The sequence below is a fragment of the Dunckerocampus dactyliophorus genome, chromosome 10 (genome assembly GCF_027744805.1).
Source record: "Dunckerocampus dactyliophorus isolate RoL2022-P2 chromosome 10, RoL_Ddac_1.1, whole genome shotgun sequence".
In the NCBI taxonomy this organism is placed as follows: Eukaryota; Metazoa; Chordata; class Actinopteri; order Syngnathiformes; family Syngnathidae; genus Dunckerocampus; species Dunckerocampus dactyliophorus.
In genome coordinates, this window is record NC_072828.1 from 5,196,107 (window position 1) to 5,221,931 (window position 25,825).

Consider the following 25,825-nt stretch of genomic DNA (forward strand, 5'->3'; position numbering starts at 1 on the left):
TGCAAGTTACTAGTTTAAAACTGCCTTCCGCTTGCCAAATAGTCAGCCCGTGCTTGACTTCTGCTCAAACATCATCTGGCGTGTATTCTTCTGCAGGAATCTGATGTACGGCGTGGTCAAACTGATGCAAGTGGTGGGCCAGCTGAACAACAAGTTCTACTACACGGACTGTCTTTTCTTTGGCGCCATCATCTCCGCCACCGACCCAGGTAAGTAGGCCACGCCCCTCCAGCTCACGCACATGCGCACGTACGTCATAGTTTTTTTTTTGCATGAGGCGTTAAGCTTTATTTGTGTTTTTTTTAATGAATGTTTTTAGTCACGGTGTTGGCCATCTTTAACGAGCTGCACGCCGACGGTGACCTCTACGCGCTGCTGTTTGGAGAGAGCGTCATGAACGACGCCGTGGCCATCGTGTTGTCCTCGTGAGACACTTTTGTATTTACTTACCCCTTTTTTTTGCCTGCCACGACCCCCTTTTGCCTCTTCTGCAAAGATTTAAACAGCCACTGCCTCCCCAAACTGAAAAATCTCTCTCTATATATATATATATATATACACAGTACAGTATATGTGTGTGTGTGTGTGTGTGTATATAAAAAAATCATTTAAAAACAAATTTACAAAATCTGCACCCTCTCTGCGGTTTTAAAAAGATTGTTTTTAATCTGTAAATATTGTTTTTTTTTTTATATTTGCTCTAAATTACACTACAGATATGCTATTCTTTATTTATTAAGATTCATTTTTATAAATATATATATATATATATATATATATATATATATATATATATATATATATATATATATAATGCACTGCAATATATCTTATTAAATATATAACATATATTTTTTTATCAATTTTAAACAAGATAAATTTTATTTTTTGTGGAGCTTTGTGCAGGAGAAACAAACCCTTTTCCAGTCTGGAAATAAATATGCAAATAAATATGTACAGTATATTGAGAGTCATTTTTATAAATATATTTAATGTATGCTGCATTATACTAATACATAATATAAGACAAAATGTATAATTCATTTTTTGTAATTATATTTTTTATATAGTTTTTTTTATCAAATGTTTTTATTTTTATGGGGCTTTGTGCATTTGGGGAACATTAGTGGTAAGAGTACCGTTCTCCAATCTGTGTCCACACATGATTGGAATTATTATTGTATTCTTATTATTGTTATTATTGTATTCTTATTAGTAGTAGTAGTGGTAGAATTATTATTATTCCTATTTTAAGTAGCGTTTTTAATCCTACTATTAGTATTGGACAGCCATGAAGTCCTGTGCCTCCCTCTGCTGGCGAGAGTGCGAAATATGAATTGCGTGTGAGGCATATTGAATCTACAAGTACATTACAGTGCAGGACTCAGGGAAGAACTTGTTCCATATTGTTTTTACGTATTACAACCAATATAAAACTACTTTATCTCCAGTTTGAATGCTTTTCTGTCATTTCAGAAGAAATGTTTTCTGTATTTCAGCTCCATTGTGGCATACCAGCCCAGAGGTGCTAACACGCACATGTTTGACGCCTCAGCCTTTTTCAAGTCAGTGGGCGTCTTCCTGGGGATTTTCAGTGGCTCCTTTATGATGGGCGCCGCCACGGGGGTGGTGACCGCTCTCATATCCTTTTATTGACTCTGGGACCTACAGTGGTGTATAGTGTGTATTTTTTTCATGTTTGTCACACTTAAATGTTTCAGATCATCAAACAAATGTAAATATTAGTCAGTGACAACACAACTGAACACAAAATGACAGTTTTTTAAATGAAACTTTTTATTATAAGGGAAAAAAATCCAAACCTACATGGCCCTGTGTGAAAAAGTGATTGTCCCTTCCTGTTAAAAAACATACCATAATTGAGATCTGGAAAAGTCTAAATTTTGCCAGAAAACATCTTGATAATCCCCAAGACCTTTGGGAAAATACTCTGTGGTCTGACGAGACAAAAGTTTACATTTTTGGAAGGTGTGTGTCCCATTACATCTGGCGTAAAAATAACGCCGCATTTCAGGAAAAAAAGATCATTCCAACAGTAAAATATGGTGGTGGTAGTGTGATGGTCTGGGGCTGTTTTTGCTGCTTCAGGACCTGGAAGACTTGCTGTGATAAATGGAACCATGAATTCTGCTGTCTACCAAAACATCCTAAAGGCGAACGTCCGGCCATCTGTTGGTGACCTCAAGCTGAAACCAACTTGGGTTGTGCAGCAGGACAATGATCCAAAACACACCAGCAAGTCCACCTCTGAATGGCTGAAGAAAAACAAAATGAAGACTTTGGAGTGGCCTAGTCAAAGTCCTGACCTGAATCCTATTGAGATGCTGTGGCATGACCCTAAAAAGGCGCTTCATGCTGAAAAACCCTCCAATGTGGCTGAATGACAACAATTCTGCAAAGATGAGTGGGCCAAAATGGGCGCCACACACGGGAGGCGAAAAAGTGTCATTTAAAAACTGCATTTTGTGTAGAGTTGTGTTGTTATTGACTAATATTTAGATTTGTTTGATAATCTGAAAGATTTAAGTGTGACAAACATGCAAAAAAATAAGAAAGCAGGAAGGGGGCAAACACTTTTTCACGCCACCGTATAAAATATGTGTTTTGGAGCATGTTGAATCCCTCAGATAAGTGCTTTATTTGCTGGATGCTCCTGAACCGTCTGCTCCCACGTCACCAAGTTCACCAAGCTGCACTGCTTCCCCCTGCTGGAGACGGCCCTCTTTTTCCTCATGTCGTGGAGCACCTTCCTGCTGGCCGAGGCCTGCGGATTCACTGGTGAGCTCGGGGAACCAGATGATAAAAAATAGCCAATCGATGTAGCGCATGTGTTACTGTGTTTCCTGTTGTGGTGCAGGTGTGGTGGCCGTGCTCTTCTGCGGCATCACCCAGGCCCACTACACCTACAACAACCTCTCTGAGGAGTCCACCAAGCGCACCAAGCAGGTAACGCCCCCTCAAGCCTGCACATTGTGGGTGGACGGCCCCGTGTCCGCCCACCCTACCCCCATCATTGACAAACAGTAGCAGCACCCTGCTGCCAGATGGTCCAACGATCTGCCTGCTGTGACCTTAATCGGCACTGTCTGAGGACACCGCCTGTGTTGAGTTCAGTCTATAGATTAGACAACGACACGCGTTTACGTATTCTGACATTTTTAGACGACTTTCAGAGAGTCACGCAAAAGAAAAGCACTCACGTCCAGACATTTCACATGGCTTGGGTGGTTTCTTCTGCATGGCCACAGCATTGGGAGCACCTGCACAATCTAATCAGGCACCCACGCATACAGCTGTGTTACGTTATTAAATACCTCGATCTCATATATGGGATGTCATTATTTTATTCATTCAATACAATCGTATTCTTCATCTTTCTCCTAATATCATTACCATATTATATAACATTTGATGTAACATTAGAAATATTGTATGTTTCATATGCTGTATTTTTAAATATTTTATGTAGACTGGAAAGTGCCAAATGAATTGCGCACATATTGATTCCTTATTTCAACAATCATGTATTTCATTATTAGTAAAATACCATTTTAATCTTACTCCTAATGTTATTGTTTTATTATACAATATGTAATGTAATAGTGGAAATATTCTACTATATACGTACAATTATATATACAACTACTACAAGACTGGCAAGTACAGAATCAATTATTATTAAAAATGAAGCTGATGTATTGACTAATTATTTGAACAATCATGTATTTAATCATTTTATCAATTAAATCCGGTCTTATTATTATTGTTGTTATTATTACAATTTTGTGACACAATATTATGCAATATGTGATGTAATATTAGAAATATTGTCCTTTTATTATTTTCTAATATTTATTCAAGACTGGCAATTACAGAATAAATAGAGCATTTTAACCTAATTTATCATGTATTTAAATATTCTATTAATTAAATACATCCTTCTTATTCCTAATATTGTAATTGCTAGATTATTATTATTTGTTTATATAATACATTATGTGATGTAATATATACAGTATATTTTTTACAACATTTTATAAAGACAAGCAAGTACAGAATAAATTGAGTAAATATCCTAATATATGGATTCATTATTTGAACAATGATGTATTTAATTATTTTATCAGTTAAATATAGTCTTATTATTCTTAATATTATTGTTAATATGTGATGTAATATTGGAAATATTGTACTGTATAATAGTTCTAGTGTTCTAAACTACACTACTATGGCAAGTACAGAATAAATTGAGTAAATGAATTTAATATACAGTCGTCATTAATTATTTGAACATGTATTTCATTATTTTATTACTTACTGTAAATACATTCTTATTTATAATTATATTGTTTTTTATTAGAAAGGATTATTCTAATATATTTATATTTGCTAATACATTGCTTACCACACTTAGGGGTGAAAATCTGAGATTATCCATGAGTTTGTCTGAAAGTGTGCTTAATATGGTGGCCAGGCAGTAGAGGCCAAAATATTAAAAAGGGATGTTTTCGTGTTGCAAAAAAGTTCTATACTGGTATAGATACTGTACATGTAGACAGACAAAATGAAGTAGACTAAGAATATTGTCAATAAAAAAAGTGTGCCTTATTATCTTTGTAAGGGCAGGTAGGTGTACCTAATGTTGTGTCCGTTGTGTGATGATCTCAGCTGTTCGAGGTCCTTCACTTCCTGGCTGAGAACTTCATCTTCTCCTACATGGGCTTGGCTCTCTTCACCTTCCAGAACCACGTCTTCAGCCCAGTCTTCATCACGGGAGCTTTTGTATCCTTTCGGCTGCGTGTCGCGTCATATCGTTGTCAGTATTGCTGTTGAAAAACGTCTTAACCGGCCGCCTGTCAGATCGCCATCTTCATCGGCCGAGCCTTCAACATCTACCCGCTCTCCTTCCTGCTCAACCTGGGCCGCAGACACAAGATCAAGGGGAACTTCCAGCACATGATGATGTTTGCTGGTACGCTTCTTTCTTCCTGGCCACGCCTCCGTTGTTATCATCTTGATGTGGGCATGTGACCCTCGCTCGCAGGCCTGCGCGGCGCCATGGCCTTCGCCCTGGCCATCCGGGACACGGCCACCTACGCCCGCCAGATGATCTTCACCACCACGCTGCTCATCGTCTTCTTCACCGTCTGGGTCTTTGGAGGCGGCACCACCCCCATGTTGTCTTGGCTGCACATCAGGTGACATCTCACTCGCCTTTTCTCCGCTGAAACACCACGGGGCGTTAAGCGGAAGCATAGAAGTCATCATACACAACAGTGATTAATAATGATCCGGAGTGCATGAGAGAGTGAAACATAGCTTTCTTCATTTATGAACAAGTATATTGAGTTGATCATAAACAGTCATGACAGGCGATACAGCAGATCGATCCGATACTAAGCAAATACAGGGCTAGTATCACCAATATCGATTTTGCTTGGGCATTTTTAGAATACAAATTTTTTTCTCTTTAATATATTGACTTTCTTCTTATAGAATTACAGCTGTTTTTTGCATTTTTACTGTTTTTTTTTATTTTTTTTAGAACAATAACAACAATAAAATAACAATTATGTCTTTATTTCCAAATTTTGACTTAATTGCCATAATATTAGTTTTTCTGCAACCAAATTTTCCAAAAATTACAACTCTATTTGTTGTTTTTTGTTTCTCTTAATATTATGACTTAAAACAAATGACATATTTTTCTTTTAATAATTACAATAATTACTTGTTTATTCTCATAACATTTTTTGTTTTGAATGCAACTTTTTTTCTCTTCACATTTTGACTTTATTCACATCAAATTACAGCTGCTTGTTTCCTTTTCTGTAAAATTTTCTTGTTGTAATCCTGACTTTATTTCCATAATACTTCGACTTTATTAGAACTTTTTCTGCAACCTTATTTTTCAAGAATTACAACTCTTTGTTTTGTTTGTTTCTCATAATCTTACAAGTTTTTTTTTTAAATAACCTATTTTTTTTCTTTAATATTTCAACTTAATGCTACTAAAGTGATGTCATTTTTCCTCATAATATTCCAATGTCACTCTTGGAAAATTACGGCTTTTTCCTCACTAGATCAACTGGAATATTTTGACTTTATTCTTGTAAAATTACTGCTGATTTTTCTATTTTTGCTGCTGCTGTTTTTTTTGTTTCGTTTTCTTGTTAAATTATACTTTGACAATGTGCCGCGGGCCAATCAGAAAGCAGCTGCGTGCCGGAAATGGCCCCCGGGCCGCACTTTGGACACCACTTGTTTAAATATTTGGTCCGTCCAATGAGGCGAGGCCATGTTGGCTCTGATTGGTTGCCCAGGAGAGGGGGCCAGAGAGCTCCGCCAGAATTCCTGCATATTTGAAGGCAATTCACTGCATCTCATTCCCACGCCGCTCATTTTTAGAACTTTTGCTACCACTGCTAAACGTGCAGTAACAGATTACTAATGTAGTGTTTTGCTTCCAACCTCTTCTTATTATTACCTCACACACACACTCACACACACACACACACACACACTCACACACACACACACGAGGGAGGGCTTCTATTTGCTGCCATAAAGCCGATTATGTGTGTGTGTGTGTGTGTGTGTGTGTGTGTGTGTTTGCGCGCTCTGTTTAGTATGACTAATGCCGCCTCGGTCTGAGGAGGAACTATTGTGCGCTGCGTAGCGCTGGCAAAATCTCCCCTTAGTGAACCCGTCGCCATGGTAACAGGAGAATGCAGCCGTAAGCCACCCTGCTAGTTGCGTTTCCGCATGATGTGCGCTACCTGATTTTCGCAATAAAATCAGATATTCGTTTGCGTGAGCTTTTCGCCCAGTCGGAGATGTTCACCTGTCACACACAGTTAGGTTGCATCTGTGCTGATTACCTCCATCAGGGAGCTTGTGTTTGCCCTTTTTATTCCTGTCTTACAAACACTGCAATCACCGTACGTGCATTTTTAGACTTTTGCTTTTGCCGGAGGTCACCCCCGTGCAGGGCAATCAGACTAGTTTGTTACATGCAACATTGAAACAAAACCCAGACAAAATTTCAGTCTTTAGAAAACTGGGGCATACGGAAAACCAAGGCAAACTTTTTGTGAACATTTTCGCGAAAAACCGAATCATTCAAAAACTGGGGTGTACAAAATGTGAGCCAAAATTTAACAAAAGTTTTCAATGAAAAATAAATCACACAAAAAACATGGTAAAATTCTTACCAATTTTATTTTGACGAAACCCAAATCATGTGAAAACTTGAGCATACAAAAAACAAAGCAAAATTTTAGCAAAGATTTTTTTATGAGACCTGAGTATGAAAACACGAATATGAAAACTGAGGCAATCTTTCTGACGAAGCCTGAAACATGCAAAAACTGGGTTATATGAAAACCAAGAAAAAAATGTATCTAGGATTTTTAATGAAAACTGAATCATACAAAAACTGAGGTGTACTCAAACCAAGGCAAAATTTAACAGAAATTTTCATTGAAACACAAATCATATACAAACCGAGGCATCATTTTAGTGAAAATGTTTTACTCATACAAAAACGGGGACATACGAAAACCATGGAAAAATGTAATGACATTTTTTGATGAAAACCTAAGCATAGGAAAACTGGGGCAAACAAAAACTGAGGCACAATGTTAGTGAACATTTTTGCTGAAACTTGAATTATACGAAAACTGGGGCATATGAAAACAGAGGCGTATTTTTGTGGAAATTTTTGATGAAACCTGAATCATGCAAAAAATTGAAATCTGAGGCAAAAAACAAACAAAAAGTTTAGCAAACACGAATATGAAAACCGAGGCAATCTTTTTGACGAACCCCAAATTACGCAAAAACTGGTGCATACAAAAACCAAGGCAAAATTTCAGCAAAATATTTTTTAAGAAAATCGAATCCTACAAAAACTGGGGCATAAGAAAACCGAGGCAAAATTTAAAGGAAAACTGCACTTCTTTGAAATGTTGCCTGTCATCCACAATCCTTATGTGAAAAATGAACACATATTACTTTCCCTTTTCTGTGCGTTCTAACGAGAGAAAACGAGTTAGCATGAGCCAGCTAACAATGCACCTCACCTCTTTGTTTTGCCTCAGATTTCATATGCCCCATTTTTTGCATGATTCAGGTTTCATCAAAAATGTTCACTAAACTTATGCCTCAGTTTTTGTATGCCCCAGTTTTCCTATGCTTAGGTTTTCATCAAAAATGTTCATTAACATATTGTTGACAAAACCCGAATCATACTAAAACTGGGGCATAGGAAAACCGAGGCAAAATTTTAGTGAAAGATTTTGCACAAAAGCGAATCATGCAAAAGCTGCTGCGTACGAAATCCGTGGTTTGACTGTCATGTGATCGCTCCTCGCAAGTTCTTCGTGAAAACAACACATTTCATCACAGAAATACAACGACTCAAAATCATCCAAAAGTCAAAACGCTTCAGTCATGCCATCGCTCCTCTCGCAAGTAATTCATGACAGCCGTCACCTCGCGGCGTTCAAATCATCCGAAGGACTCCGAATAAGAATACCCACGAGCCAGGGCAGGGAGTACACTTTAGAGTAGTCCGTGTACAGCATGCTGAATGTCTTTTTATGCTGTGGCAGAGCGAAGGGCAGACGGGAGCGACGGCGCCGACATGGACAGTGGGAGTACATCAGGTGCTGCACGGGAACGAAATACAGGAAGTGGTGTTGGACTTTCTTGGTGATGGTGAAGCTTGTGTGTCTGTGTGGAGGGGTGAAGAGGTTTCTGGTGTCTTCTGGTTGTGTGTTTCATCATGGAGTGGCTGTGGATTGTGGACAGCGCTTATTTCTTTCAATGGAAGGGGGCGGGGCATGTTGGATGCCATGCTGACATTGGTTTTCTTCCTCACCAACAGCAATATGAGAATCATGGGTGTAGTCCGGTACTACACTTTTCAGTACATACGGTTTCTACACCACAGCATAGACAGCCTTTTCCAGCTGATTGCGTGTTCGCTGCCAAAGAGGAAGAAGACGTTTCCTCCATGTTCCTCCAAGGTTGCATGTCTGAAGACAGAGTGGCCTGTGAGGAATCATCAGGAGGAGGGGCATGGGGGGGTTCAGGATTAGTGGATCAGAGGAAGTCAGCGGAACTCCCTCTTATATAAGTGTGTGTGTGCGTGTTCCCTCTCGGAGGCCCCTGCAGTTGTCTTCATATCATGTAAGGCCAGTCTTTGTTTTTCGAGCTTCTACGATTCTACACAGATCCTGTGTGTGTGTGTGTGTGTGTGTGTTTGTGTGCGTGTGCATAATGATGTTTATAAGAACACGATAAATAATCCTCATGTCAAGTAGGATGTTAAAGGGAAACTGCCCTTTTTTTGGGGAATTTTGCCCATTGTCCACAATCCTTATATGAGGCACGAACGCACGTCTTTTTCATTTCTGTGCGTTCTAAAGATATAAAAATGGCTAAAAAGTGGCAGCTAATTAATGCACGTAATGGGACACACCTACTCTGCCTAGAAAGCCTGCTATTAAAAAACCTAGCAGGTACATTCATGATAACTTGTAATACTCAAGAGTATTTTGCCGTATTTTGGTCGTTTTAAGCATCCTTCCTGGGCTCATTGATTTCACATAGCAACATACGCTACACCTAGCGTTGACTTTTCCAAACTCAAAAACAAAAACACAGCAGCAGTGGCGGCAGCTCCAATATGTAGCATTACCTTTCGGTAGTGGCCTGAGGCATTGTGGGTGAAGCTAGTCGCTAGCCAGCTAGTAGCTAGCCGGTATGGCGTGGCGAGGTGTCACTACACCAGTAAAGTAGTTCTTCGGTGTAACAGTGTTTAGTGGCGGACTCTCCGACCGCCCCAGCGGCCACGCCCACAGCTAGGGGACAATTTTGACAAACGCGGCTCCGTGGTGCAGAACATTAGTTCAGCCTAACCGCCGTTTCCGCTTGGACGCATTTCACTGCAGCACACAACTTTCTGTTTGGAGGAGCTGTCAATAAAAGCGCGTCTTGCATGAACTGCAAGCGGTAGGTACGTTTTCCATCATTACTTTGGTCGGTTGCGGTCAATTTTTGTCACTATGTTGACTTTGACTTAAACCCCGAAGCGTGATTCAGCACATACCGTACATCTGTTAATAATGGAAGCTCTCCGGAGCAGCATGAGTGGGCATGGAAAGTCTAGAGTTAAAACAGGAGTGCCGATCGGCATCCGCTTCTGTATTATGCCCTGCGCGGGTTTGGCCGCCATGATGGGGAGCAGAATCCAGAAACTATGCATTGAAAGGATGTCCTTGGCACACTGCTCAGCTAGTAATTGCTCTAATGACGCTCCAAAAGCAGTGGCGGCCACCCCACTGGCCCTCGAGACAAATCAGGTATCAACTTCTAGCCACCCCTATGTGAGTAATGCTCTCACTCCGGCCCCCCAATGAAACATTTCTGGCTCTGCCACTGACACGTCACATTAGGTGGATTGTTGTTTTTGGAGGTTTTTTCAGAATAGTTGCGTCCCATTATGCATTTTTAGCTGTTTTTCTATCTGTAGAACGCACAAAAAAGAGAAAGACGTGTTGTCATGTCTCACATAAGGATTGTGGATGATCGGCAGAAAAAAAAAGTGCAGTTTTTCTTTAAGGTGAAGTATTTTTTGTTAACTTCCCTTCAAAGATAGCGACGGCCCTTTCTCTCTGTCATGGCACTTTTCATTCTGTCATTTCAAATCACAATCACTATTTTTCACACAACCCATTTATTTAAATGTTATTTTTATAATAATAATAATGTAACATAAATCAAATATTAAATGATATGTATTCAATATAATATTTGATTATAATTCATGTAATTATATATCTTATAGTATTTCTATGCATGTATAATTTTATTATATAAATGAATATTTCAACAACAGATATTTTATTACATACCACATTTTGAATTTATATTTTTTAAATTTGATGAATTTAGCGATTCATTTATACTACTCACACAAAGTTGGGGATATGCACAACTGCTACAGAATGTTAGTATGTGCAATTCAAATTAGAGAAGCTCAAATTAAGTTCAACAGTTTATGCAGTTTATGCAGTAGTACATTTACTGTAGGTTCATCCTGAAATGTATCTGAGATATAAACCTCTTGGGAGGAGTATATTTGGATCTAGTAGTCCAAATATATATTTTAGCAGCTATTAGCTAATATATATACCGTAATGCACATTGCTCTTATTGCCCATACATCCCTGGAAAAGTCTCTTTCATGTCTGAAATAATACAGTTAATAATGCTAATAATGATGTTTCATAGGAAGTTGCATGTTAAAGTGCTTGACAACTATGAGATTAACGGTCTTAATAGATCACATTTTGTGAATGAAAAAGAAATATGATAGATAGATAGATAGATAGATAGACACGGTCCTTTATTCATGTCCGTGTCTGCATTTGGTCATTTTAGTGAAAAATGTATAAAAGTTGTCTCTCAAGCAGAAAAAAAGTATAAGACTTATAAAAAATAAGACGCCAACAATCTTGAGAGCGAGTAAGAGGGAATATTCTAGTCATTTACTAGATAAGAATAAAAATAACATGAGAGCAACTTGGGGCATCTTAAATAGTATTATAAAAAATAACATTAATAAAGCAGACTACCCCCACTATTCCATGGTTGGAAACACTAGTAAGGATGATATGAACGAGGTACTTCAAATGTTCAACAATTATTTTGTAAATATTGGACCAAAACTGGGAGAAGAAATTCCAAAACTCTGGACAATGGAGGAATGGAATGAAACCATAGTTGGGAATCTGAATTCTATGTTTCTCACTGTTGTAACCAAAAAGGAGATCACTGACGTTGTCAAACATTTTAAGGCAAAAACATCAACTGATTGTCATGGAATCGAAATGGAACTGATGAAAAGGGTCATCAATGAGATTGTAGAACCGTTAACATATACTGGATTAGTAACTTGTCTTTTCAGAAAAATCCTCCCAAAATGAAAATAGCTGAAGTGGTTCCAATTTTCAAAAACGGAGACAAACATCAATTTACAAAATTACCGACCGGTTTCCTTGTTACCCTGATTTTCTAAAATTACGGAGAAACTATTCAATAACTGGTTGGACAAATGTATTAATAACAACGAATTACTAGCAGGTAGTCAATACGGATACAGAGCTAACATTTCAACTTCTATGGCACTGATGGAAATCACGGAGGAAATCACTGCTATGGACAACAGAAGATGTGCAGCTGCTGTATTCATGGATCTGACAAAAGCCTTCGATACAATTAATCACAATATCTTAACAACAAAATTAGAAAGGTACAGAATAAAAGGATTAGTTTTGAATTAGGTTAAAAGCTATCTACCAAACAGGAAGCAATTTGTAAAGCTAGGAGAATACACATCTACAAGTTTAAATATCACATGTGGAGTACCCCAGGGGTCCATATTGGGACCAAAACTGTTCAATTTGTATATCAATGACATTTGTAAAGTAACAAAGGATTTAAAGTTGGTATTATTTGCAGATGATACCACTGCCTTTTGTTCTGGAGAAAGCGCACAAGAAGTAATAAAAAGGTCAAGGATGAAATGGTTATATTAAAGTCATGGTTTGACTGGAACAGATTATCCTTGAACTTAAGTAAAACTAAAATAATGCTATTTCGAAATAGCAGAAAAACATACATATGATCAAATACAAATAAACTGAGTGGATATTGAAAGAAGCCGCACGGTGGTCTAGTGGTTAGCATGTTGGCCAATACAGGAACAGCCTGGAGATCGGGAAGACCTGGGTTTGATTCTCCCCTGGGCAGTTCTGGGCTTCCTCCCACATTCCCAAAAACATGCAGGTGAGGTTAATTGGAGACTCTAAATTGTCCATAGGTATGAATGTGAGTGTGAATGGTTGTTTGTCTATATGTGCCCTGCCATAGGCTGGCCACCAGTCCAGGGTGTACCCCACCTGTCGCCCGAAGTCAGCTGGGATAGGCTCCAGCATGCCCCCGCAACCCTCTATTTTTTAAATCGCACATATTAAAATGTGCTGATTTTAGTACATTTTCAAACAGCTAAAATAATGCATAAAGTTAACAATAACTTATCCAAAAACCTCATACAGTATTTCTCTATAAGAGAAGAGAAATATGATCTTAGAGGAAAATTAAACTTAAAACATTTATATGCGAGAACAACGCTGAAAACCCACAGCATTTCTGTATGTGGAATTAAATTATGGAACGGATTGAGTAAGGAAGTCAAATAATGTACAGAGATGAGCAAATTCAAAAAACAATACAAGCAGTTGATGTTTGCTAAATACAAGGCAGAAGAAGGAGTCTTATGTACTGTACTCTATATATATTATTATACTTATTGTTCTGTCATGCTTGTTTTTATTTTTGATTATTTATTTATATTACACTGATTATTATATGGAATACTATTCCATGGGATGCAGGAAGTGAATAATATGTACTGTACAGGATGTGGAATGGATGGGGGGTAGGATTAAATAAGCTTTGCTTCTTCCTACTCCTTTTGGACATGTGGAACTGTGAAAGGATGATTCATGAGATGTATTCCATTGTAACCTTCATGCATGTTCACATAAATTTGAACCAAACCAAACCAAACTAACAGGCTTCCGGCGAGAAAAAGCTCTTTCATTCCAAAGTGATATTTATTGGCTGGTCGTCATGGAAACCCCTCAACAACAAAGCCAAGCCATGAATTTCTTACTGTTGATTGTTCATGGAAGAAGTTCATGGAAGGCCACACTTGTCTGCTCGGGCTCGCGTCCAAAAAAAGAAGGATTACAGTCGACAGCTCCGGGGGTTATATGTGAATGGAAAGTGCCCGTTTTTTTTTTTTAAATCCACTCGTGTTGATTTTAATCCCTGTGTTTTGGTAAGGGACACCATGGGGGGAATTATTAATACCTGTTTTTTGCTGTGAAAAAAAGATGTGTTGCTGCTTGATTTAAAGAAATAATTCTGATTTTAGAACACATTCCCCGTTGGGAAATCATGCAATTTGAATGACAGGAATCACTCATTCATGGAAGTTAATTGGTTCCAGAACCAACCGGGATAATACAATTTTCACCAAGTAGGATTCTTTATTTAGAAATGGAATATTTTGGTAGTTAGTAGCATAGAAAACCTGTTTACGACCTTCTAAATACGGTTTTTAACATTAGAGTCCTCTAGACATGAAATAACACCCCTATAGTCACCTTTACACTCCTATTACCCAATATAGTAGACATAATAAGAGAAAATAAGATAAAGAACACCTGTTTGCGACCTTCTAAGTACGTTTTTTTAAACATTATTAGAGCCCTCTAGCCATGAAATAACACTCTTATAGTACACTCCTATTACCTAATACAGTCATCCCTCACCACACCGCTTTGAATTTTGCGGCTTCGCAACATTATTATATATACATTGTATATACATTATTAGTCCAAAAATATGCATATTTAAGAAAATATTTTTTTGCCTAAATGATGCATTTTTAAGCAATAAAAATGTCTAAATGAAGTAAAATACAAATGTAAGGCATTCAGAAGATGCATTCAAAGACGTTGTGATGATACAGTATGTAGTATTGTACAGTAATGTTACTGTAATGTTTGGTGAGACACACAAGCACCAGACTTGATCGCCGGAACAACAGGCTTTTATTGCAGGTTTGAATGATCTCACAACAGGCACAATAATCCCTGTTGCGTCCGTAACTCAACCCCGAACCCCCGTCATCACTTCCTGTGTGACCCACCCCCACTCCACTCAGCTCCCCTCGGGAACACATTTAGTACGAGTCTTATTTATGTCTTATTATGTCTACTATATTGGGTAATAGGAATGTAAAGTTGACTATAGGGAAGTTATTTCATGTCTAGAGTGCTCTAATAATTAAAAAAAAACTGTATTTAGAAGGTCATAAATAGATTTTATGCTCCAACCACCAAAATATTTCATTTATAAGAAAGGAATCCTACTTGGCATAAATTCACTTATCACGTTCGTATCTTGTTAGGTTGCTTCTTGTTGTTCTTTTTTTCCTTCCTGTTCTGTACGGTACTTCCTGCGGTGACTATTGTCTCACCAATGTAACATTACTGACACCTAGTGACCAGTGTAGAAACCTACATGTCATCACAACGTTTTTGAATGCGTCTTCTGAATGCCTTATTTTTGACTTCATTTAGCCATTTATTATTTATTTTTATTTTTGAAAATGCTTCATTAAAGCCAACAATATGGAGCATTTACTTCAGTATGCCCATTTTTATACCAATTATAGGTCACATTCAACCATGAAAAAGCAATGATTTATTCATTCATATATTCTTGAAAAACCGTGATGGAGTGAAGCGACGAAATTTGAAACGGGGGATTAAAGCCTTCCGTCACTGTGCAGGCAATGTTCAACGTAACATTTTAGCGTTCTTTAACTGTCAGTAGTGTCAGAAAATAAATGTCTTGTTTAATGCAACTACATCAAACTACAGTAAAGCAAAAAGGCGTACCGAGGGAGGGAAGAGGAAGTTTGCAGAGCGATACTGTCCCCTAGTGGCCTTTTATGGGTATTGCCAGAATGAATGAGTGTCGTGTGTAATCTCCGGTGATGCTGCAATATCCCTTCTATCTGCTGTCTGCTTGAAAGCGGCATTTCTGCTGCACTGCAAAGTCTGTCTTGTCTTGTCGAAACAGGAAGTTGTGGCTTGTGGACACTTTCAGAAGGGTTGCATTTCAAGCAAAATATGAATTATGCTTTTCAAAACACACAGAGAGCCACATTGTTAGATACTGCACCCATTCAAGAGTTGAGCATGACGCCATGATGTCCGCCATGAGACCACATGGGACCATGACTGTGTCTCTGTGTCTTTCCCGTATTTTAGGGTGGGAGTGGAGCCCGATCAGGACCCGCAGCCGTCTGCAGACACCTTCCAGGTCCTTCAAGGGGTGAGGGTGTTTTTTCTTTTTCTTCTCTGCAGGTGAAACTTGTGCAAATGGAACATGCACATGCTGCGTCAGCAGGAAGAAAACGCGCAGAAAGTTCCGCCTGTCAAAAAGAGAAACGGAGGACAGACGAGACGTGTCGAGTTTCCACTCGTTCAGAATGACTTTTTTTGTGTTTTTTGGGATGCGTGTGGTGAGCTTGCTGGATGCTGTCAACCTCATGCTGGGTTTTAAACATATATTTTTTTACAAAACAGAAACAAATGAGCAAAATAACCATAAGGTTGTGCTAATAAGTAAAAACAAAGCAATCCAAATAAAAAGTAAAGAAGATGTGCAAACGTGTAAACGTAATCCATAAATGAATTATACTCCATTATTTAGCAGGAATAATCCATTCACATTTTCACGTCAACTTACGACTGTTGAACATAACCGTAAAAATTAGGTCATTTTAGGTCACCTCTTTGTCTTGTTTTTTTTTTTTTTTTATTTCATTTACATGATAAAACGGTGTGGAAGTGACTGCCAGAAAAAAATAATACATAAAAAAATATATAATATCTTTACATATTTCTATATTTAATATATTTGTATATTTAAACAATATACACTTTTATGAAATAATTTTAGCATTTATTCTATTTTATTAATTTATTATGTAATTAATAAATAACTATTTTTTTTACATTTATATTATAATCATTGGTGTAATTTAATGTAAACTATAGGATTGTTATTTGTATTATAAATTATAGCATCGCTATTATTTACATTATATTTGGTATAATCTAATGTAAACTATAGGATTCCTAGTTATATTATAATAAATTATTATTCATATTTTCTGTACACTTAGATAAACGTTAGGAATATTATTTATTTATAGTTTAATAAATGATTATATTAGAGTTGTTGTAATTTAATATACTCTAGAATTCTTATTTCTATTGTAATAAATGATCATTTATATTATAATATTTGGTGTGACCTATAGGATTATTATTTCTATTATAATAAATGATTATGGGCAACAGAAGAGGATATTACATTTATTTAAGGTAATAATAAAAAAAAAATCTGCACTTTCTGAGACAATGTGAATTGCAATGAGTTGATTAAATAAGCAGTTTTTTTTTCTTTTGCCAAATCTGAGTGCCTACATTACCCATAATGCAAGTGAAGCACACCTGAAAATATGCTGTGTCTTTTTGTGAATGTGATTTTCATTGTGCAGGACGTCTCCCAGGCTGAAGGCCCAAGTAAAACCAAACAGGAGAGTGCTTGGCTCTTCAGGATGTGGTACACCTTTGATCACAAGTATCCTTTTTTGTGTGTACTGCTTCATGCTCACTGTATGTTAGCCTGGCTTAGTAGTGGAATAGTGCAGAATAGCTCATTGACTGCTGAGTACTGCTATTGTCTCGCAGTACAATGCAGAGTACACCCCCTCAGCAGCCATTTGATGACAAATATACCTTGTCAAGGGACAATACTATAAAACAGGGGTGTCCAAAGTGTGGCCAGGGGTTGTTTGCGGAGCTTTTTTACGCAGCTTTTTTTAATTTGCACGCAGCATATTGTAAAAATAATTTAAAAAAACACAACAGCAAAAGTTGTAAAATCAGCATCGATTGTACAAGAATAAAGTCAAAATATTGCGAGAAAAAAGTTGTCATCTTATGAGGAAAAGTCATCATTTTATGAGAATGTGATTTTAGTAGCATAAAGTTGAAATATTAAAGAAAGATGTGTTTTTTTTAAGTGGTAATATGAAAGTTAATATGAAAAACAAAACAACAAATAAAGTTGTAATTTTTGGAAAATTAGGTAGCGGAAGAAGTTATAATATAAAGTCAAAATACTATGGGAATAAAGTCATGATTACAGGAAGAACATTTACAAGAAGAAAGTTGAAACAGTTGGGGAAAAAAACAGCTGTAATTTTACGAGAATAAAGTCAAAATATTAAGAGAAAAAAGTCACAATGTAACGAGAAAAAAAAGTTGCAATTTTATAATAAGAATAAACTTGTAACATGAGGAAAAATATGAGAAAAAATTATGTCATTTTAGTAGCATAGGGTTGAAATATTAAAGAAAATACTTGACTTTTTAAAAAAAGTTTTAATACTATGAGAAAAAGATAAAGTTGTATTTTTTGGAAAATGAGGTAGCGGAATAAATTCTAATGTTACGAGAATAAATTCAAAATATTATGGGAATAATTTCATAATTACAAGAAGAAAATACACAAGAAGAAAGTTTAAATAGTAGGAAAATGTAAGAAAAAAAACAGCAGCAGAAATAAAAAACAACAGCTGTAATTTTACAGGAATAAAGTCAAAATACTAAGAGAAAAAAGTAGAATTCTAACAAGAAAAAAATAAGAAGTTTTATAAGAATAAACTTGTTATATGAGGAAAAATAATGCCGTTTTTGGAGCTTAGAGTTGAAATATTAAAGAAAAGGTTACATTTTTTAAAAAGTTGTAACATTATGAGAAACAAACAAAACAAAATAAAGTTGTAATTTTTGGAAAATTAGGTACAAGTTCTAATGTTACCAGAAGAAAGTCAAAATATTATGGGAATGAAGTCATTATATTACGAGAATAAAATTTACGAAGATTATTTGAGAAGAAAGTCAAAATATTTGGAAAATGAACAACAACTTGCCTACTGTCAAGCATGGTGCATGAGTGCTGCCAACAGCTAGGGAGCTGCGGTTGGCTGAGGGCAAAGATAAATTCCTACATGGACGGTGACATTGTGAAGCAGTGCAAACTCCACTGCTGTATAAGCTGCACACTGACTACTCTAAACAGTGTATGCCTGTGGTTATTGTCATTCATCCAGGTCATTGTATTCTCAGGGCATTGAATGGATCGCAACTGGACTGTTCAGGTTGCCTTAGAAGACGTTTCGCCTCTCACCCGAGCATCAAAACACAGTTTTCTACACAGTACCTGTTAAGGAACTTGTCAGACAGAAATCTTACCCAACCGGTGAAGGAAGTTTTGGCTAAAGGGTTGAATTTTATCATGACACCACAGCAAGTTCCAATAGTTGATTTTGTTCACTGCGATAGAATCAGCAATTAGGAAAAATAACAACAGAAACCGAAGGGGAGCATATTACCGTAATTTCTCGTGTATAAGCCACTACTTTTTTCTTAAGCTTTGAACCCTGCGGCTTATACAGCGGTGCGGCCAATTTATGTTATGTTATATTTATGAACTACAGTGTTCCCTTGCTACATCGCGGTTCAGCTTTCGCAGATTCGCTGTTTTGTGTTTGAACGCACATTGTGTTCCGCGCCCTTGTGGTGTATTATTAGAGCCATCTATCGGTGCTCTGTTGTCTGTTATTGTATTTACTACTGCTACCAGTAGAGGGTGATGTACACCCATGTCACAGTGTCTTTACGTGCCTGTAGGAGCCTATCAGGAACCCAAAGTAGCCAATAGCCGGCTACATATAGAGTCACAACAGTCCTTACTGGCTAAGGGAGAACCCACCCATTGTGTCCTGCGTCCTGATTGGCTGTAGACCATTGTTAATCAATCTCCTTCGTACTGTCGCTAGTTAACTGCGTGAGCTGCTAGCTAACCGTCAATAACAATAGAAGAAGAAGAAGCTAACAGGCTCAAGGAGTAGAAGCACGGTCACGCGTGAGTCACTTCATAATTTCTTGTGTCCAACCTACTGTAGTAGATTGATCATTTCAATTCAAATGAAATTTGAACTTTGAGAGTGTTTAAAATGTGAAAAATGCAGAAGCCCAGAAGCGCTAGCCTTCACCTAGCGCATTAACTCAATGGACAAAAACATCAAGTTCACACGTGAGGATGTCACAGACAATAAGTTGGCTTTTTTGGACTGTGACGTCCACATTGGAGACGACAGGGACGACAGACTATGGTGGTGTTTACAGAAAACCCACTCATACTGACCAATACCTACTTTTTGATTGGCACCACCTACTGGAACCCAAACTGCCATCTACGTTAAGGTTGAGAAGACATCTCTGAACAGAGGGGGGGTCTGCGGCACCACCTTTCTCCCACTTGCAATGCTGTCCTTTCATTGCTTCCTAGAAGACTGTCATTTAGCCCCTAACAAATAAACAAGGTACAGCCATCTTGGTTTCGGGTGGGTCCATGACCATCATTCCATCTGAAGGGGATGCTAAAGAAGGGGACGCCACCCAAACGACCATTGTTGGTGGGCAGAGGCCCCACTCCATTGTATCCTAATGACCACCATTTGGCACCCCAAAAGAGGGAAACCATTTCTGTCTGGACCTGCCTCCTCCTTTAGGGGATAAATGGATTGGATCTTGCACCCAGCTCTCAGACTAGAGCTGTCCTATCTAGTCTGACTGGTGTGCGTCCCACCTAGTCTTTGAGCATGAACTGTTGAAACCTGCTCGGATGAGAGGCAGAACGTCTTCTAAGACAACCTGAACAGTCCAGTTGTGATCCATTCAATGCCCTGAGCATCTAAACTGTGTAGTATTACATAATGTCTGCTGATGTCCTTAAAATGGCGTCCAGTTACCTGAAGCCCATCTTGACACACAGCGGCCCTCCGCTCACGTCCACGCTGCCTGGCTACTGCGGACCCCTGGCCAGCTGTCTGACCTCCCCCAAGGCCTACCAGGTGAACACACTATAAAAAGTGAACCAGGCGAAGTGACCGCTCTGTACAAAGCGTTAGCCTTAGCTAACATGTCAGTGGTGTTACAGTGTCTACGTACACTCTGCAGCCACGCCCCCAAAACCCCCCACCGCCTAGAGCCACTGGCGGCCTATTGATTGTCAGCGCATCAATGAGCGCGTGAAAGCTCGCACGGCACAGTTGCAAAGGAAATGCACTTGTGCTGCTCGAGCAGCATGTGATTTTCTGTGGCCTCAAGCAGACCTCCCCCAAGGCTCAGTCACATTGGCCGAGTGCTGTTTGTCTTCATTTGTCCTTCGGTTGCCACTTCCTGCTTCACGCAGGATGCTAAAATCAACACCCTAACCCACATTCTCACCAAAATGGAACACTCTACATGACAACCCAATGAAAATGCTCCTGTCATATAGAAGATCTTTGACGAGAGCTTTTGATGTAGGTCCCTAAAACAGCAAAGAGCTCCCTTTTTTATATATATATATATATATATATATATATATATATATATATGTTATATACTGTATGTTATATATATATATATATGCTCCTGTCATATAGAGGATCTTTGACTAGTGTTTTTGCAGTCGATCCTTAAAACAGCAGCGAGCGCCAGTAATGTAGAGGACTAGGCCTGTCACGGTAATCAAAAAATCGATTAATCAAACGATAAAATAAAATGAAGTTGATCATTTTGTGTATGCATACGTGTTTGTTTTCCTCGTCTCTCTTTACCGCACAGGCTGGGTGACAAGAGGGTTCACTCTGCATGTGTCTGTGCGCATTGGTTGTATAGTGGAGTGAACGGAGAGAGTGAACCCTCCTGTCAGCCATTCAGCCTCTTTGTCCCAGAACGTGGAGTCGTGGCTACTAGTGAGTGGATACACAGAGTGCTAGCAGCAAGTTAGCATGCAAACGCTAATATGAATGAAGGCACAAAAGCGATGGTTTCTCAGCTGGATGCCACAGCCCCAGTGTGGAGGTGCAGCAGAGCCTTCGTCCCAACAGTCAACGCTTACTTCGGCCGGCCAAAGTAAAGTAAAAACAAACGAAACAGCGCAAAAAGGTGCGCGCTCACAGACAGTGTCACTTGCTACATTGCGGAAGAAATGCAACCTTTCAATACGGTTGAAAAGAAGACGTGTTGAAGGCCATCAGAAACATTGCATTTTACTCCGCTAACATAATAAACCGTAGTTTAACAACACACGACATAACTGTGTGTGTGTGTGGTTTTTATTGGACTCTTTTTAACAGAGACAGGGTCTATTTTTTTTGTTTGTTGTTATGACTGTGTTTTTTATTTAAGTGGAATTTTTGCCAAAAGAGACTGATAGTCCATTTTATTTTCATTGTGGTTTTTTTGTCTTTTTTTGTTTAATTTATTTGAGAAATTAAAGCTTATTGCTTTTGATACGATGTACTCCTATTATTATGCCATATAATTAATTTAAAAATAGTCTCAAAAATGTCAATAATATCGATTATCGACAATAATTTGTAGGACGATTATCGTCCAGCAGGCCTTTTGAGGATTTTTGGCTATTGTTTTTACAGTAGGCCCTTCAAAACGTCAGAAAGTTTCTGTCGTATAGGGGATCTTTTACTAGTATTTTTGCCGTAGGTCCTTAAAACAGCAAAGAGCTCTCATTATGTTGTGCTCCTGTCATATCGAGAATCTATGACTAGCATTTTTATACAAAGATAATCTTGGACTAGAGTTTTTGCAGTTTTGCAGTTCACAAGCATTTTTACATATAGAGTAGAGTTTTTACAGTAGGTTCTTAAACGTCAGAGAAATCCTGTCGTGTAGAATAGAGGATCTTTGACTAGCATGAAGGTAATGTCCATGGTGGATACCTTTTCAGAACCACGAGCAGCCGAGAGACCCGGACTGCGACCTGGGCCGCAACGACGGCGACCTGACCTTCACGTTCGGCGATAACGGCATCACCACAAACGGGGTGTCCGGCGGTGGAGGGAGCGGGGCGGACGGCGGAGCCAATGGAAAACGGAGCGTCAGCACGTCGGAGGAGGCGCTGGAGCGTGAGCTGGACTCCCGCGAGCAGGAGCTGCTCACCCGCGGAACACGCTTGGTTTTCCCCATTGAGGATCACATCTAATAACACAGACAAAGATGGAGTTCATACGCCAGGAGTCACCCTCTATGCTGTCACGCACTCTTTTTATTTGGAATTACCTCTGCCAAGGAGCGGGACTTTGTCTGCTTTTTGTGTGGAACTTTTTTTTTGTCATCAAAGGGGCCAAATATGATGCAACTTCATCCAATAATTCTGCAACTAGGAGATTATTATTCACATTTATTACCTCTGCCAAGGAGATTGACTGTCGATACAGCACCGGTCAAAAGTTTAAAGACACTTTGTCATGTTATTGAATGGGAAACTGTCTCAGCTGCAATAGCAGTCACAAGTTTAGAGACACTTTGTCATGTTATCGAATGGGAAAGTGTCTCTAAACCTTTGATTCTATGATCCTAGCTGTTTCAGCTACAATAGCAGTCACAAGTTTAGAGACACTTTGTCATGTTATCAAATGGGAAAATGTCTCTAAACTTTTGGTTCTATGATCCTAGCTGTTTCAGCTACAACAGCAGTCAAAAGTTTAGAGACATTTTGTCATGTTATCAAATGAGAAAGTGTCTCTAAACTTTTGATTCTATGATCCTAGCTGTCTCAGCTGCAATAGCAGTCAAAGGTTTAGAGACACTTTGTCATGTTATCAAATGGGCAAGTGGCTCTACACTTTTGATTCTATGATTCCATGTGTTTCAGCTACAATAGCAGTCAAAAGTTTAGAGACACGTTATGATGTTATCGAATGAGAAAATGTCTCTAAACTTTTGATTCTATGATCCTAGCTGTCTCAGCTACAATAGCAGTCAAAAGTTTAGAGACACTTTGTCATGTTTTTGAATGGGAAAGTGTCTCTAAACCTTTGATTCTATGATTCTAGCTGTTTCAGCTACAATAACAGTGAAAGTTTAGAGACACTTTGTCATGTTAGCAAATGAGAAAGTGTCTCTAAACTGATGTTGCAGATATTGAAGCATGCGCAAAGTCAAACCAGGATTTATCCAAATTCAATCCAGCAAACAGCAATTGCCATTTAACATAGTTTAAAAAAAATCTTATTATCTTCTCCTTATTACATTTTGGATCAAAACGTGTCTGCGTTGAGCTACTGAGATGCTAAATGGGAAAAATTGAGGTGGACGTTTGCACTCTTTTTGAGTGACCTTCTTTGGTGTCCTTCACTCAGACAGAAGGAAATATGTAGCATAAAGATGTATATATTTATATATACAGTGTACATACATATATAGTGTATATATATATATATATATATATATATATATATATACTGTATATGTATGTATGTGTATATATATATATATATATATATATATATATATATATATATATATATATATATGCATACAGTATATGTGCAGTGTGAGTCACTATGCAACACTACGTTGCTTAGCATCGAGCTAACATCCCTGCTGACACCCTAAATGTTAATCAGCGTGTTTTCACAGACGCTGTTCATTGTGTTGCAATAAAAGAAGCAGCTTAGCAAGAGGATGCCGGCATGTGAGCAGTGCGGGGGTTGTCAAGAATGTGTTTTTTTTTATTTTTTTAAAGAAAACTCCATGGGGTCAAGAGGAGGAGGAGCAGCTTATGTAAATTGCAACAATGGCCTGCTGTGTTTGCTCCCCTTTCAGTGCGTTACGTCTGATGACTGTTTTACTCCACCCAGCTGTTAGGCTCCTCTCTTACCCCTTTTCCACTGCAGCGGACTTTGGTGCCGGTGCAGATTTAGTTCAGAGCAGGAGGTGAACCAGCAGGCTGTACACCAGATTCGTTTTCCATTGCCCTGGGGAGGCGTGTCATTACGTCGCAGCGGTTACGCCTCCGATCAGGAAACAACAAAAGGGAAATCAGTGCGAGTCACACAATTGAAATCATGTTTGTTTTGGAGCTTTTATTTTTAATACTTTGAAAAATACTTACAGTTATTGCTTTGTGTAACATTCAGGAAAGGATAACTGTTGTGTAAGACTACACTATCTGTCCTTGCAGTGACCAAACACGGAGATGAAACACTTCCTGCTCTCCAAAATAAAATGCTATACGTGATTGTATGCTAGAAATAACCATAAAAAACATAATGGAAATGCAATATGAGTGTGGATTAAAGGAATTCAACCGAGATGGCGATTTGTATGTTCATATTTATAGTTTGTAAGCGGTGGAAACACACTCCTTCACAACAAATAGTGATTTCATATCAAGAAATTTCACGTTTAATAATCCTCCACATTGACCAGTCCAAGGTGTACCCCCGCCACCCTGGTGGGGCTCAGCGGCATAGAAAAGAGATGGATAATCCAACACATCATTCACGACGTTGTTTGATGGACGCTGTGGTCGGCGGTACAAGTTATTTTCAGCCATTTGCGTAATAGGACGATAAAATTCCGTTTTCTCTGGCTGTCATATTTAGAAAAAATGGGTCAAAGAAGTTGAATCGGAGGTAACACCTCCCCCACTTCATTATGCAAACGGTGCAGACGTTTTTTTAAGTTTTAACAATTTCCATTCCTCCACCCCACGAAAAAAAAATCACCTTCAAATTTAAAAAATCCTTGCATTAGATGGTTGTCAAGTGCATGCCAAGGCAACAACCTACAACCTGCTGCAACCCCGAAATGTCAGGCTGTTCTGGCCAATCAGAAGCCTGAAGAAAGTCATTCCTGGAAAAGACAAAACAAAGGGCGGAAAATATGTTAACAAAAGCAACTGGAGTATCAGTCCAAAGTATTGAGACACTTGGTCATGCTACTGAATGGGAATGTGTCTCCATACTTTTGACTGGTACTCCTATAATGAACCACGTGTGAGGACGTAAAAGTGTGCGCAATTTCAGATCATGACAAGCAAAAACAGTTTTTACTGCAACTGTATTGACAAAAAGAAGAGTTGCATCCGCAGGCTGTCAAGTGCATGCCAAAGCAACAGAGGGCGCTACCTGTAAGGCCATTCTACACCTTTCGCAAGCCTGTCGAAAGTTGACAATATTATATTAATAAGTTGCAGTACCGCTCAAAAGTATGGAGAC

At 38.4% G+C, this 25,825-nt stretch overlaps 1 protein-coding gene across 2 annotated transcripts in view; it reads left to right on the forward strand.

Moving 5' to 3' along the window:
• slc9a7 (solute carrier family 9 member 7) overlaps positions 1-24,935 on the forward strand; it is a 49,453-nt gene extending 24,518 nt beyond the window's left edge. The window contains exons 5-17 of one of the 2 annotated variants that reach the window (XM_054790971.1): positions 97-209; positions 320-425; positions 1,500-1,641; positions 2,694-2,799; positions 2,879-2,967; positions 4,690-4,803; positions 4,882-4,993; positions 5,066-5,219; positions 8,637-8,690; positions 15,942-16,005; positions 17,240-17,322; positions 20,560-20,665; positions 22,549-24,935. In XM_054790971.1, the coding sequence (XP_054646946.1) occupies positions 97-209; positions 320-425; positions 1,500-1,641; positions 2,694-2,799; positions 2,879-2,967; positions 4,690-4,803; positions 4,882-4,993; positions 5,066-5,219; positions 8,637-8,690; positions 15,942-16,005; positions 17,240-17,322; positions 20,560-20,665; positions 22,549-22,803 (1,498 nt within the window). In that variant the 3' untranslated portion in view covers positions 22,804-24,935. The remainder of the gene's footprint in view (positions 1-96; positions 210-319; positions 426-1,499; positions 1,642-2,693; positions 2,800-2,878; positions 2,968-4,689; positions 4,804-4,881; positions 4,994-5,065; positions 5,220-8,636; positions 8,691-15,941; positions 16,006-17,239; positions 17,323-20,559; positions 20,666-22,548) is intronic. The other variant, XM_054790972.1, reaches the window with a different exon arrangement.
• Positions 24,936-25,825: the final 890 nt, after the last annotated feature.